General features: G+C 37.7%; 2 protein-coding genes and 1 long non-coding RNA gene across 6 annotated transcripts in view; 1 reads left to right on the forward strand and 2 right to left on the reverse strand.

Moving 5' to 3' along the window:
• pla2g6 (phospholipase A2, group VI (cytosolic, calcium-independent)) overlaps positions 1 to 1,869 on the forward strand; it is a 16,812-nt gene extending 14,943 nt beyond the window's left edge. For all 4 annotated transcript variants that reach the window (XM_046047854.1, XM_046047856.1, XM_046047855.1 and 1 more), the window contains one exon: positions 635 to 1,869. In XM_046047854.1, coding sequence (XP_045903810.1) covers positions 635 to 779 — 145 coding nt within the window. In that variant the 3' untranslated portion in view covers positions 780 to 1,869. The remainder of the gene's footprint in view (positions 1 to 634) is intronic.
• Positions 1,870 to 2,941: 1,072 nt separating this feature from the next.
• On the reverse strand, positions 2,942 to 6,783 carry LOC123969603. The gene is made up of 7 exons (XM_046047162.1): positions 6,600 to 6,783; positions 5,855 to 6,064; positions 4,771 to 5,112; positions 4,078 to 4,426; positions 3,922 to 3,982; positions 3,472 to 3,662; positions 2,942 to 3,110 (listed from the first exon to the last, which is right to left on the reverse strand). The coding sequence occupies exons 1-7, from the start codon at positions 6,781 to 6,783 to the stop codon at positions 3,083 to 3,085; spliced, it is 1,365 nt and encodes a 454-aa protein (XP_045903118.1). The 3' UTR covers positions 2,942 to 3,082.
• Positions 6,784 to 9,701: 2,918 nt separating this feature from the next.
• LOC123970334 overlaps positions 9,702 to 11,980 on the reverse strand; it is a 3,298-nt gene continuing 1,019 nt past the window's right edge. The window contains exons 2-4 of the long non-coding RNA XR_006824934.1: positions 10,769 to 11,110; positions 10,615 to 10,672; positions 9,702 to 10,104 (exon numbers count right to left, since the gene is read on the reverse strand). This is a non-coding gene — a long non-coding RNA (uncharacterized LOC123970334). The remainder of the gene's footprint in view (positions 10,105 to 10,614; positions 10,673 to 10,768; positions 11,111 to 11,980) is intronic.

Here is an 11,980-nt window from a genome sequence, read left to right on the forward strand (position 1 = left end):
CATACATTGTGATTTCTGGATTTATTTTTTTTTAGATTATGTCTCTCACAGTGGACATGCACCTACGATGACAATTTCAGACCCCTCCATGATTTCTAAGTGGGAGAACTTGCAAAATAGCAGGGTGTTCAAATACTTATTTTCCTCAATGTACATACATACATACATACACGCTTGCACAAAGATACATAGTGTCATGCTTAAGTATGTATGAAGTTACGTATTTATCCGCAGGCTGAGCATGTAAGTATGCATGAGTTTGAGTATGTATGGACCTTGCACATACATGCTTACGTATGGCAGTATGTATGTATGTGCAAGCTAAGTATTCAGTTGTGGCCTAGGCGGCTCCTCATACGTATTTGTGTAGATATGGAGATATGGCTACACCATTGACAGCTTTAGAGTCTACTGGAAAACAACAAAGAAGTGTTTAAAAATAGTGTGATAATTCTTACCCCAGTTTAATCAGTTAATGAAACTGCTCAGCCCATAAGGCTATGCAGAAAACTATAGTCAAACATTCATATGTATCCTGCATTATTACTGTTTTTCATATTTGCGTTCATCTAATAGTACTTTAATATTTTTAAGGTACTTAAAATCTTCACAAATCACTGTGTTTATTATGCAGATTGAGTCCCCAGTTGTCTCAGGAGGTGATGCTGGATGAAGTGAGTGACGCAGTCCTGGTGGACATGCTCTGGGAAACCCAGATGTACCTGTACGAGAAGAGGGAAACCCTCCAGTCCCTGGCAAAGCTGCTACTGGACAACTAAATGCACAAGAAAATCACAAGGAGAAACTGTGAAGTTGGAACTGTGAGAGCAGAACCGATGTAGATACTGTTTATGAGAGCAAAGACGGGTCCCGTCAGTGAAGTCAAAAACAAGAGTGACTGGGCGTGGGACAAAAATTTGTGAACAGCGTGTCTGATTCAAGACGTCTGTGTTGGTGTGCTCTTTCTTTAAGACAAACTTTCTTGAAACTACGTGACCAATGACACACAGTAGCAAATGTGTAAAACAAGGCAGACTAACTAAAATTAACAGAAAAATGAGACTTTACGTAGCCTATTGAAAGGCAAGTTATGTAGCATCATGTGACCTTATCACTGACCATATCGCTATCATGGCTTATTAAGTTTACTGTTTGTATATAAACCAGTGAAAGTGAATGTGGAGTGTTCCCTTCTTTGGTATGTGAATATGGTGGAAATGTAGGAAGATCAACCAAATCAAACTCTGTCAGCTAACTGTCGCCCTCACCTTCTTCATAGTGTTGGGTAAAAAATAGTCAGAGCATGTTTGAATCTAGTTTTGAGTGGTTGTGATAAAACTATCGTTTAACGTTAAAACTTCTCATTCCTACTTCTCTTTTTTTCCTACTTCATGTTAGTAGCCAAAAAGGCACTCAATATGCAGGAATATTCCCTAAGGCCAAATGATCAAAGGTACCCTGCAGTACTACTACAAATTCTGCAGTGTAGTACAGCTTGGATGATGGTGATGATGAAGCAGTTCTGCCTTATGTGCCTGGGATCCAAATATGTACCGTTTCCTTTTTTTCTCCACAACACATTTTCATGCCTCGGCCTCACATCTACGGATAACTTTACTTTACACTGTTACAACCTCTCAACCTACTGTGAGTGTGTCTTGAGCACATATTTAACATGTACCGTGTAATGTGTCACAACTGGACTTGAAACTAGACTTCGATTTTTAACTTACTTGAAAGAAAAGAAACTGAAAACCCACTGCTACTTGCACAACATTAACTAGGGGTTACAAATTATGTCCTGTTTTTTGTATTTGAAATAATTTGTGAAGTGTATACTGGTAAGGTAATAAAATATATTAATATGGACTAAACTTGACTTGTTTTTTCCTTTGTTGTAGTCACTTGTAATTTAATTAATTAATTACTGTGGCCATTAAACAATTCAGAGCACAAACATAAGACTTTATTAACACATAATCCAAATATTTACCCAGGGTTTAACTCACCACTGCCTACTTGTTTGTTTGACAACAACTGTTAGATGTTGATGCTGTGTTTGCAGAATAAATTATGTAAAATGGAATATATTTTCAGTTGTAGTCAGATAGGAAACACATTGAAATATTGTATTATGTCGCATAAACATGTAATTTGTATGGTCAAAAAATATTCACTAGGCTTCACATATTGTGGATGTGCCTTCAAAAATAATTACAGTGTAGCATCAAAAGTATTATAAGAAGCATTATAAAGACTCCTAGCGACCATTTTAGGAGACCAGCCTTAGCAGTAATAATTTCAAGCTTTCTGCTGACAGCAGTGTGACTACTTGTCTAATAGTTAACAACAAAAAAAGTGGAACTAAACAAGACAATTAAAAATAGCAGATGAAAGACCACCATTAGTTAAAGCTAGTATGGTTAGCATTCAATGTCATAATGGCATGATGTTGGGTGAGTTTTTCTTAATGAGCTTTTTGTTAACTTTCTGTAACATTAGGCATGTCCAATAGGCCAATTATGTTCTCACTTACCCAAGTAAGTGAGATTTGAGAGCCAGTTTTTGTTGTCAGACAGGTGTTTTTTCTCTTCTTACATTTGTTTTACAATAAATTCCCCCAGAAATATGATTTATGTGTGAAGGAGTCTAGTAGGAATTGTAAAGGTACTCGGCAGGATAATCAATATTCCCTGCAGTACCTTTTTGTTGCAACAAGAAAGTTAATTTTCTAAAGTTTCACAAACAGTATTTGTTTAAGTGTTGCTGCATATTAGAAAGTAGTAGCATCTAGTGTTTGCATTTTGACACAGTCTGCTCAACAAGTTATGGCTATATGGTTTAACAGACAGAACCATGGGTAAGAGTAACAAAAAAGTCTTGGTTTCACTTCCTAAAACAGGCAGTGGATGTCTGTCTTTTCATTCACAGGAAACTGGTGTAGATCATCAATTGAAGTCCATAAATGGAAATGCAATGCAGGGATAATGTACAGAACATATCCAAGTTACATACATAACACAGACAGGTGTGTTGTTACATCCAATCTGTTTAAGTTTTTGTTTGCTGTGCTGTACAAATTCTAGGGTTCTGCTGCCTGGCCATCGTGCCTCAAAAGTAAAAGAAAAGGAAGCGTCAATCTACTGTGGCTTAAATGTGGCAAAATACTCAAAGAACATTTCAGTTGAGGCAGTTTCATTTTAAGGCTCATAATCCTTAACTACATTTACAACATATGGTATGCAGTCTGTAACCAAGTCACCTTTTCATGAGAATCAGGTCACTGATGTGTTAAGTGACAAAGGGTGTAAGTACCCTTTCAATCATATTAACGTGTAATCAACATTAAAAAAAAAAAATCATAATATCCTACACATTTTTATCAAAATAGTACCGGACTAAGACAACCCAATCTTACATTGAATCCCTCAAGTAGAGCCTGAATGAGTTGTAAAAGCAAGAGATAATCACTCAGGGGTTGCGTTGGTACTAAAGTTCACAACAACATAGGGGATGTGCTCTTGTTCTTGCGGCTGATGTGACTGGACTGTGTTGTAGAGAGTGTCTGTGTTGTTCTGACCGAAGTGGACAGTGCTATAGTAAAGATCCTCCTGCTCTGTTGGTAGAGCTGAGATTTCATCATACATGGGACCAGGGTTTATCTGATGAAGGATAATATTATATTACAATACACTGATATAGTAGAAATCTACATTGCAAAATAAATGACCCTCGGTAACTATGATACAGTGTGTTTCACCAGAATAACAGTTGTTAAGAAATAAGAACCTTAGAAAACACATTAAACAAGGGTAGGGAGAAATACTGTGATGCTTTTAGTAACACAATTGCAACAATATTTGGAAGTTCAAGCTGCTGTTCTGACTCGGATGAAAGATATTCAGTTTATTTTTTGTTTACCTGCTCCAAGTTGTTTTCAGAGGTTTCAGTTCCAGGAGATTGGCTAGAAGTCCTCTTTCTTCTGGTTAGTAAAATAATTTAATATAAAAATGAATAGGTGATGTCAGGTTAGTGTGTGAATATAATTGTTCTGAAATCAAGCACAGTGTAGCTTACCTAATCCACAAGAAGACAGCGAGAGGTATTAAAACCAGGAGAGCAGCAAAGACTCCTGCAGCTGCTGCTGGTGACCATTTCCCCGGTTTACTTTGGACAGTGAGAGTCTTTTCACGAGAGCTGCTGTTGTTGTGGGTTTTGACTGCACAGGAGTACTTTCCTGCTTGCTGACTGCTGACTGGCTCTAGAACCAGGTGTTTGTTTTGGGTCTCTGGCCCGGTCAAACGTCGACTGTTCAAGTACCAGATGTAGTTTGTGTTGTCAGTCAGAGGGCAGCTGGTACTGCAGGTCAGTGTGACTCTCTGGCCCTCTGTCACCTCTGCAGAAGGAGTAAACTTCACTCTCAGGACTGAAATATGGTTAGACCGGTCAGTAAATGGAGAAGAGATTCTATCTAACAAGTCCTCGTACTCAAACAACAAAACAGTTTGTCAGTATCTTCTAAAGCAACTCATTATGTGGTAGTTATTGTTAGAGAAAGGGTCTTAGCTTCATGCTAAAAAGTAACCAGTGTTTTCTAGACTGTATGCAGCTCTCCTAGTTTAGACAAATTTGGTAAATTGAATTAGATTGTTTGATTTATTGAATTTACTTGGCTGAATCATGCTTCATTTTTCATTGTACTGACTGCTGGTAGCACGTGCATGATAGTCAATTTACTATACAAAAAATATATTTAATCTAAAGAATTACCTGTGACAACCAGAGTCACTCCAGGTAAATCAGACTGTGTCCATTCTCCATTAGGCTCTTTCTGGAGTCTGAATGTGTATTCTGCTGAGTCATTCTTCTTCAGGTTTTTAATTCTCAGGATGTGGTGATTCTTCACGTCATAATACTCCACACGACGTGCAGCCTTAATCGGCTCTTCAGCTTCTTCCGTCCAACTTCTCTGTGTTTTATACCATAATTTAGACTTTGGCTGCTGCTTTTCAGGATGAGAATATTTACTAGAAATGTTCACTGAAGAACCTTCCAGTGCACAAATTCTGCTGCTGACATAATTCACACACCAGCAGTTGTTATCCTCAGTACCTGAAATATAGATGAAAAACGAGAGACAGTTTCACTTGATGAATGACTTCTTAAGTTAGTTTAAAAAAAGATTTAAACTAAAATGCTTGTGTGGTAGAAGATGTTGACTTATGTTGTAGTAGACATAAATGTTAGAAATCAGGACCTTCCAGTGTCAAACCTGTAAATATTTCATCAGGACCTGGCACAAGTAACAAATGTGTCTGTTCAAAGTCATTGCTGTAGTCCAAAAATTATATAACATTGATCGGAGCGATATTATATTTGTGTTTATGATCTAACAGGTGATTCCTTATTTATTTTCACAATAAAATGTCTAAGATGAAATTCTCCCATTTTGTTACTGTGTAATTATATGATGATTGTATTGTCATAATGCAGGGTGTACAGGGAAATACCAGTTAGTATATCTGTGAACTTTATAAGGAGAAGTAATCAGCAACAGGTATCCAGTAACAGAGACTGAAGGATGCTATTGATATTTGAATCATAACACAACTGCAGTCTAAAAATTTAAATTAGGCTGAATCAACACGTCTGACTGTTTCAACAAAATCAAACAAATTATAAATTCTCACAGCTGGTGTTTAATACTTTATAGCAACTGCATTATGCTGTAATGTGTTAATCTGTTACTTTGTCCACATCCTGTCATTTTTAAACATAAATTCATCATATTTCTCTTTCCCTTTTGCTGACCATTAACACAAATGTCCCATTTTACAAGTTATAACAGACTCACAGACTTCAGCAGAGTGCAGGTCATCACGTCCTTTCACAGCACAGGAGAAGCTGTCAGCAGAGGTGCTGAGCACTGTTTGCTGTGGTTTCTCAAGATTTCCATCTAAGTGTCTATTCTTATACCATTTAAAGGAAGTCAGAGGGCAGCTGGTGTTACAGGTCAATATGACGTGGCCCGGTGTGGCTGCAGGAGTCCTTTGAACATGTACTTCTGTTGTGAGACGACAAATACATTTTTGCATCAGTTGTTTAATTAAATAATGGTAAAAATTGATACATAAATAATTAAATATAAAGTCAAAGCATGGTTAATCCAGAATGAGAGAATGTGTAAAACTAGTTTCTATGTTTGTATCAAAAAAGAAAAATAGATCTCTTGTGCATAAAACTTCATTTTGAAAATGTGAGTTTAAAGGGAATTGTGGTGTGTGCGTGGGAGGTGTTTGTTTTTTGTGGATGTGTGATAAACTTAACCTGTTGGATATGTGATGAAGCAGGGCTCATCCACTGATGTCTGCTTGTAAGAACACATTCTCCCTTTAGCGTAGGTCACACTAAAGCAGCTTGGTGTGACAGAATCTGGACAAAAAGAAATGGTGTCACTTTTTCAGTGAAATTAGTCATCATGTTTCATGAGCTTTACAATTTAAGGTTCCATTGCATGAATAATAAAATCATTCTTATAGGTGTAACATATTTAGCCAGAGGTTTTGTAACGTGATGAGGAGCTAAACGTTGTCACTCACCCACGGAGACTTCAGGGGCTCTGAGACCCTCGTAGCCTTTGATAGCACAGGAGTATCTGACTGCTTTGTCACTGCTGACCAGCTGTTGGTACCAGGGAGACCAGTCCTGATAGAGAAACTCTCTGTTCCTGTACCAGATGTAGGCTGCAGGGTTTTCAGTCAGAGGACAGCTGGTGCTACACATCAGTGTTACTGTCTGTCCCTCTGTGGCAGGAATCACCTTTACCTGCAGGTCTGGGACGATGATGAATAAAATAAGAATTTATATATGGATGTTAAAGTAATAAATAACTGGCAGCCACTGTACCTGCAACGTGGAGCTCAGTTCTGTGGTGCCAGCAATTTTCTGGTTCGTCAGTACTTTCTTTGCAGCAGTAAAACTTTTCATCTCTCTCACTCAGATCATTGATTGTTAGAGTAAAATTAGTCTTTTCTGACATGTTGGATGTTACACGATTTGTTTCTGCAGAGAGCTCAATCTGAACAGGCTTAGAGATATTCCAGTGTGCAGTGAACCATTTCATGTTTGAAGTGGGATGTTGAGCTGAGCAGGGCAGATCCACTGATGAACCTTTTAAGGCACAGATGCGGTTTGCTCGTCCCTGAACCCCTTTAACAGATGACATTATTAGCAAACATCAGGACAGATTTATACATTTTATAATGTTCTTCTCTTTACTAATTTCCGAATGATAATAGTATGATATTACGGATCATACTGATATACTGTAATACATCTAAAGAACTCATAAGAGCAGAATATGTGAACATCCTGGTAGCCTGGTAGTGTCCAATAATCTTTTCTTTTTTGTAAAGCAATCTGTGATTTACTACAATTAACTAAAGACTTTATTTTACAATTAACAGTTAATTAGTAAATATATAAGAAATTATAAACATTAGTTATTCATACCTGAGAGGTACAGGATAAAACCCACAAACACACATCCAGCTTCTGCCAACAACATGGCTGTTGTCTCCAGCTTCTAATCAGAAAGTTGATCGTTTCATTTAAATACCTTTTTACAACTGCTTTGTGATGAAAACATAAAGAATATAATTGAATGGTAAAAATCTACAGCAGTCTTCTTACAGAGACCGAATGAACTGTAGTTCAGTGTGGGGATGTCTGGCAGACAAACTGTATGCAGCTCTCACACCAAAAGTTGACTTCCTTCCTGATTTTCATTGTTATTACTATCAGTAAGAAGAGACCTCTAGTGAAGAATATATATAGTGCAGTAGTTATTTGATCTCATATTTGATACGGAAACCATTTGTCATTGACATTTTTTTCTTCAGTTTTTACATGTTGACATTGAGTCTTCATGCAACTAACTTGCAGCATTATATTTTCATCAAAAATATGTCAAATTTACCAAAGTTATAGAAGAAAATTTTGAAGATATTTATGAATTTAAGAGGAAGCTGCAGATATAATGTCTGTCACCTTTTAGTTGACATTACATGCAGGGCACTTCAGTGCTTTGTGCTTTCTCGTCTCTCTCCTTCTGTCACTTTTAAAAGGTGTTTCTGCCTGTGGAGCTGCAGAGTCTGGATCAGTGATTGTAAGCCAGCAACTGCCCCAGATTCTGTTTGAGGTTTCTGCCTGTTAAAAGAGAGTTTTCCTTGTCGCCAGGTCCTTGCTCAGGGTGAGAATTGTTGGGTCTCTGTGGATAATATTATAAAGTGTGCGTTCTAGACCTGCTCTAGATGAAAAGTGCAATGAGATAACTTCTGTTATGAATTGGCGCTATGTACACCTATTTACTTTATTTGTAGCATCCAGTCAGACACCGAGAGCCAAAACAAATCTGTATAGATTCAGTTTTATTCTCTTGCATTAAGCTACAACAGCTTGTTTTTTTTATTCTGGCTTGTGTTCTGATACAACCAGACAGGTTAGGAAAGACAGATCCATGAAATTATACTTCATTTACAGAGTCTTATGAAATTTTAAGATTTACATATTTAAAATGGTTAATTTATTCCAACAATGATTCACCTGCCTCTAATGGGGCTTTCCAACGGTTAAAGGTCATGAAAAACCTGATCTGTGGCCTTTTTGCTTGTAAAACATGGAATCTGTTCTCATAACATTATTGCGAGTTTTCACGCAGTGCTGTACACTGCACTCTACTTACTTTAAGCTCCTAAATTGCTTTTTCCACTTTCATTCTAGACACAGACAAAATTATCTTATTAATTATCTCTTCCAGTCTGTGGATGTTTTGTGTATTGGCAAAAACTTCTTTGAAGACCAAGCTGCAAATAAAATGTCTATGATCTTTTAATACACTAAAGAACATGTAGGATAAAACATTTGTTCAAGGGCAAACTCAGATTTACAGAAACATTCATACAGTTGCAGCTGCAAATAACACAGAGTAATGAGCAACATGAAACACACCAGAAAGGAAAACAAAGGCAACCCACATTTGTTGAATTGCATTATGGTCAGGTAATGCCACTGAACCATCTGCTTTATCAAGCTATCTGTACAGTAAGTCATCAGACATGGTCAGTCTGTTCAGTCATCCCTTGAGAAGCTGCGTAACCTGCCACTGTTTGATTAGGCAGTGGCAGGATCAATAAGCAACATAACCTGTTGCCTTTTCTCCTGTAGATCATGAAATCTGTTCATTAAACTTTCTTAGGGATTTTCAAGCAGTGTTGCATGCTGCGCTGCACAAGCTTTTAGCTCTTGAGCTGCTTAAATCTTACACATAAGGAAACACGCAATATCTGTTTTTTGAAGATAAAAACCCTCAGAGCTGGACTTCCAAATCCAGTGGGAGTTATGGAACACAGGATTGTCCTCTTGTTTCTCGTCCAAGAACGCTGCATTTAAAAGTTTGCACAAAGTGAGAATTCATGTTATACTCTAATGTGGTCTGTAGACAGCTTTTTAGACACCAGGTGCTCTCAGTGGGCCATGCAGTGGAAAACTAACTTCCGGCACAACTGCACCTACTTCCAAGGTGCATGAAGAAGAGAAAACAGTCTAAAGAGATCAAAACTCCAGCTTCTTTTATGACACAGAGATCAACTTTATTGTGAGACCAGCATATTTTACCTGGTATCACTCACTTATCAGTCATTAGTAACACCTCATTGGTTGATATGTCTTTGTATATGATTGGCTGTCTTGCATGGAGTGAAGTGAAATGGTGGTGCAGAAGACTTGTAATGTTAAAAGTACTTCATATTTGGCAGAAATCTTGCCCACAACACACCTCTGTGTATTGTGGGATTGTTGGAAATACTGGAATGGAAAGTACCAATGATCAAGATGAATGTAATGAAATGTTCACTCAGAAGTCATTTTGGATCTGAAGTTGACGGCAGCATAAGTGACATGCTCCTGTTCTTGAGGCTGATGTGGTTGGACGGTGGAGTAAAGAGGATCAGTCTGGGTCTTAGAGAAGTGGACTCTGCTATAGTGAAGTTCTTCCGGCTCTGCAGGTTGAGCTGAGATGTTTTCATACACAGGACCAGGGATCAGCTGATGGGGAGACAAGATTATAATCTGATTTTACATCGTGGTACACAAACCCTCTACACTGAAAACTGGAATGTAGCAGGAGTAACTCTTAGATACCTTACAGCCTTCGGAAGAATAATTATTCTGCATATCCAACAAATGGCTGATTGTCCTAATAGTGTTTTGGGAAAGTAATGTAGCTGTCTGATGTGGACTGCAGTAGAAGACATTTTGACATGAAAATTGGATCCATATAATAAATAGAATAATGTACTTCTATGTCAGTACAATGATGTTTTGTTTCATTTTAATAATCACTCCCTCTAAAGGGAAGCAGGATAGATGAGAGTGATGTTTTCTAATGCAGCAAAATTTCTAAATGTCTGTTCTTTGCCAAAAATCAAATTAATTGCGCATGTTTTACTGTGCTCACCATATTAACAATCATAAATTATCATGAGTTTTAAATCCTACAGCCCTGTTAACGCTTACATATTGCGCAAGAACATTGTTAAAATGTCTGATCTTTACCTGCTCAATGTTGGCCGTTGCTTCAGTTTTAGTAGATTTACATGAAGTCCTCTTTCTTCTGGTAAATGAAATGAATGAATATTTACATAAACAAGTGATTTTAGATTTAGAAATTGAATGTCATTGATTTGCAGCAGAGCACAGTGTTACTCACCTAACCCATAAGAAGACAACCAGAAGTAAGATCAACAGGAGAGCAGCACAGACTGCTGCAGCTGCTGCTGCTGTATGTTTCCCTTTAATATTTATAACAGTCAGAGGTCTTTCAGTGGAGTTAATGTATTTTCTGCCAGTTTCGACTGCACAGCAGTAGTTTCCTGCATGCTGACTGGGTCTAGAACCAGGTGTTTGTTTTGGTTCTCTGGCAGGGTCAAAGGTCGACTGTTCAAGTACCAGATGTAGGTTGTGTTGTCAGCCAGAGGGCAGCTGGTACTGCAGGTCAGTGTGACTCTCTGGCCCTCTATCACCACTGCAGGATGGATCTTCACTTTCAGGCCTGAAACATGAATTAATGTGTCAGTAAATTTACTCAATGATAAATAAGTCCTTAAAGTGACTGTTCTGCCAGGCGGCTAAATTTAGTCAGCAAAAGCTACAATATTGAGGCAAAGATAAAAATCACATTCTTTGTACGCCAAATCATTTACATGTAAGGCTTTTTAAAGTAATATAACAACAAATAGCTGCAATGATTATTTTTTATTGTCACTTGTTTTCATTGTCGAGTACTTTCATTAATGATTAATCATAAGATTATTTTCGATTTTTTTCTTCCGATTAATCGATTGGTTGTTTGGTCTATAAAATGTCCTCAAATGGTGAAAAATGTTGATCAGTCAAAGCCCAAGATGACATCCTCAAAAGTCTTTTTTGTCTGTTTTCTGTTTTGTCCACAACCCATACAGTGGGGGAAAAAAGTATTTGACCCCTTGCTGATTGTGCAGGTTTGCCCACTTACAAAGAATGCAACGATCTATAATTTTAATCATATGTACATTCTAACAGTGAAAGACAGAATCCCAAAGAAAATTCCAGAAAATCACATCCTATGAATTTATAAAAATTGATGACCATCTGATGAGGAAAAACAAGTATTTGACCCCTTGGACAAACAGCATGTTAATATTTTGTAGAAAAGCCATTATTGGCCAGCACAGATGTCAAACGGTTTTTATAGTTGGTGACAAGGTTTGTGCACATTTCGGGAGGGATGTTGGCCCACTCCTCCCTGCAGACAGCCTCCAAATCATTCAGGTTCCGAGGTTGTAGCCTGGCAACTCGAATTTTAAGCTCCCTCCAAAGATTTTCAATTGGATTCAGGTCTGGAGACTGGCTAGACCACTCCAGAACCTTGATGTGCTTCTTC

Source organism: Micropterus dolomieu, linkage group LG04 (genome assembly GCF_021292245.1).
Source record: "Micropterus dolomieu isolate WLL.071019.BEF.003 ecotype Adirondacks linkage group LG04, ASM2129224v1, whole genome shotgun sequence".
In the NCBI taxonomy this organism is placed as follows: domain Eukaryota; kingdom Metazoa; phylum Chordata; class Actinopteri; order Centrarchiformes; family Centrarchidae; genus Micropterus; species Micropterus dolomieu.

Excerpts from the sequence above, each read along its gene's own strand:
- LOC123969603 (XM_046047162.1), bottom strand. The coding sequence starts at position 6,783 with ATGTGTAGCACCAGCTGTCCTCTGACTGAAAACCCTGCAGCCTACATC. Across the intron at positions 3,983-4,077 it reads GCTGTCTTCTTGTGGATTAG|AAGAAAGAGGACTTCTAGCC; the intron begins GTAAGCTACACT and ends TTTACTAACCAG. Across the intron at positions 3,663-3,921 it reads CTGAAAACAACTTGGAGCAG|ATAAACCCTGGTCCCATGTA; the intron begins GTAAACAAAAAA and ends ATCCTTCATCAG.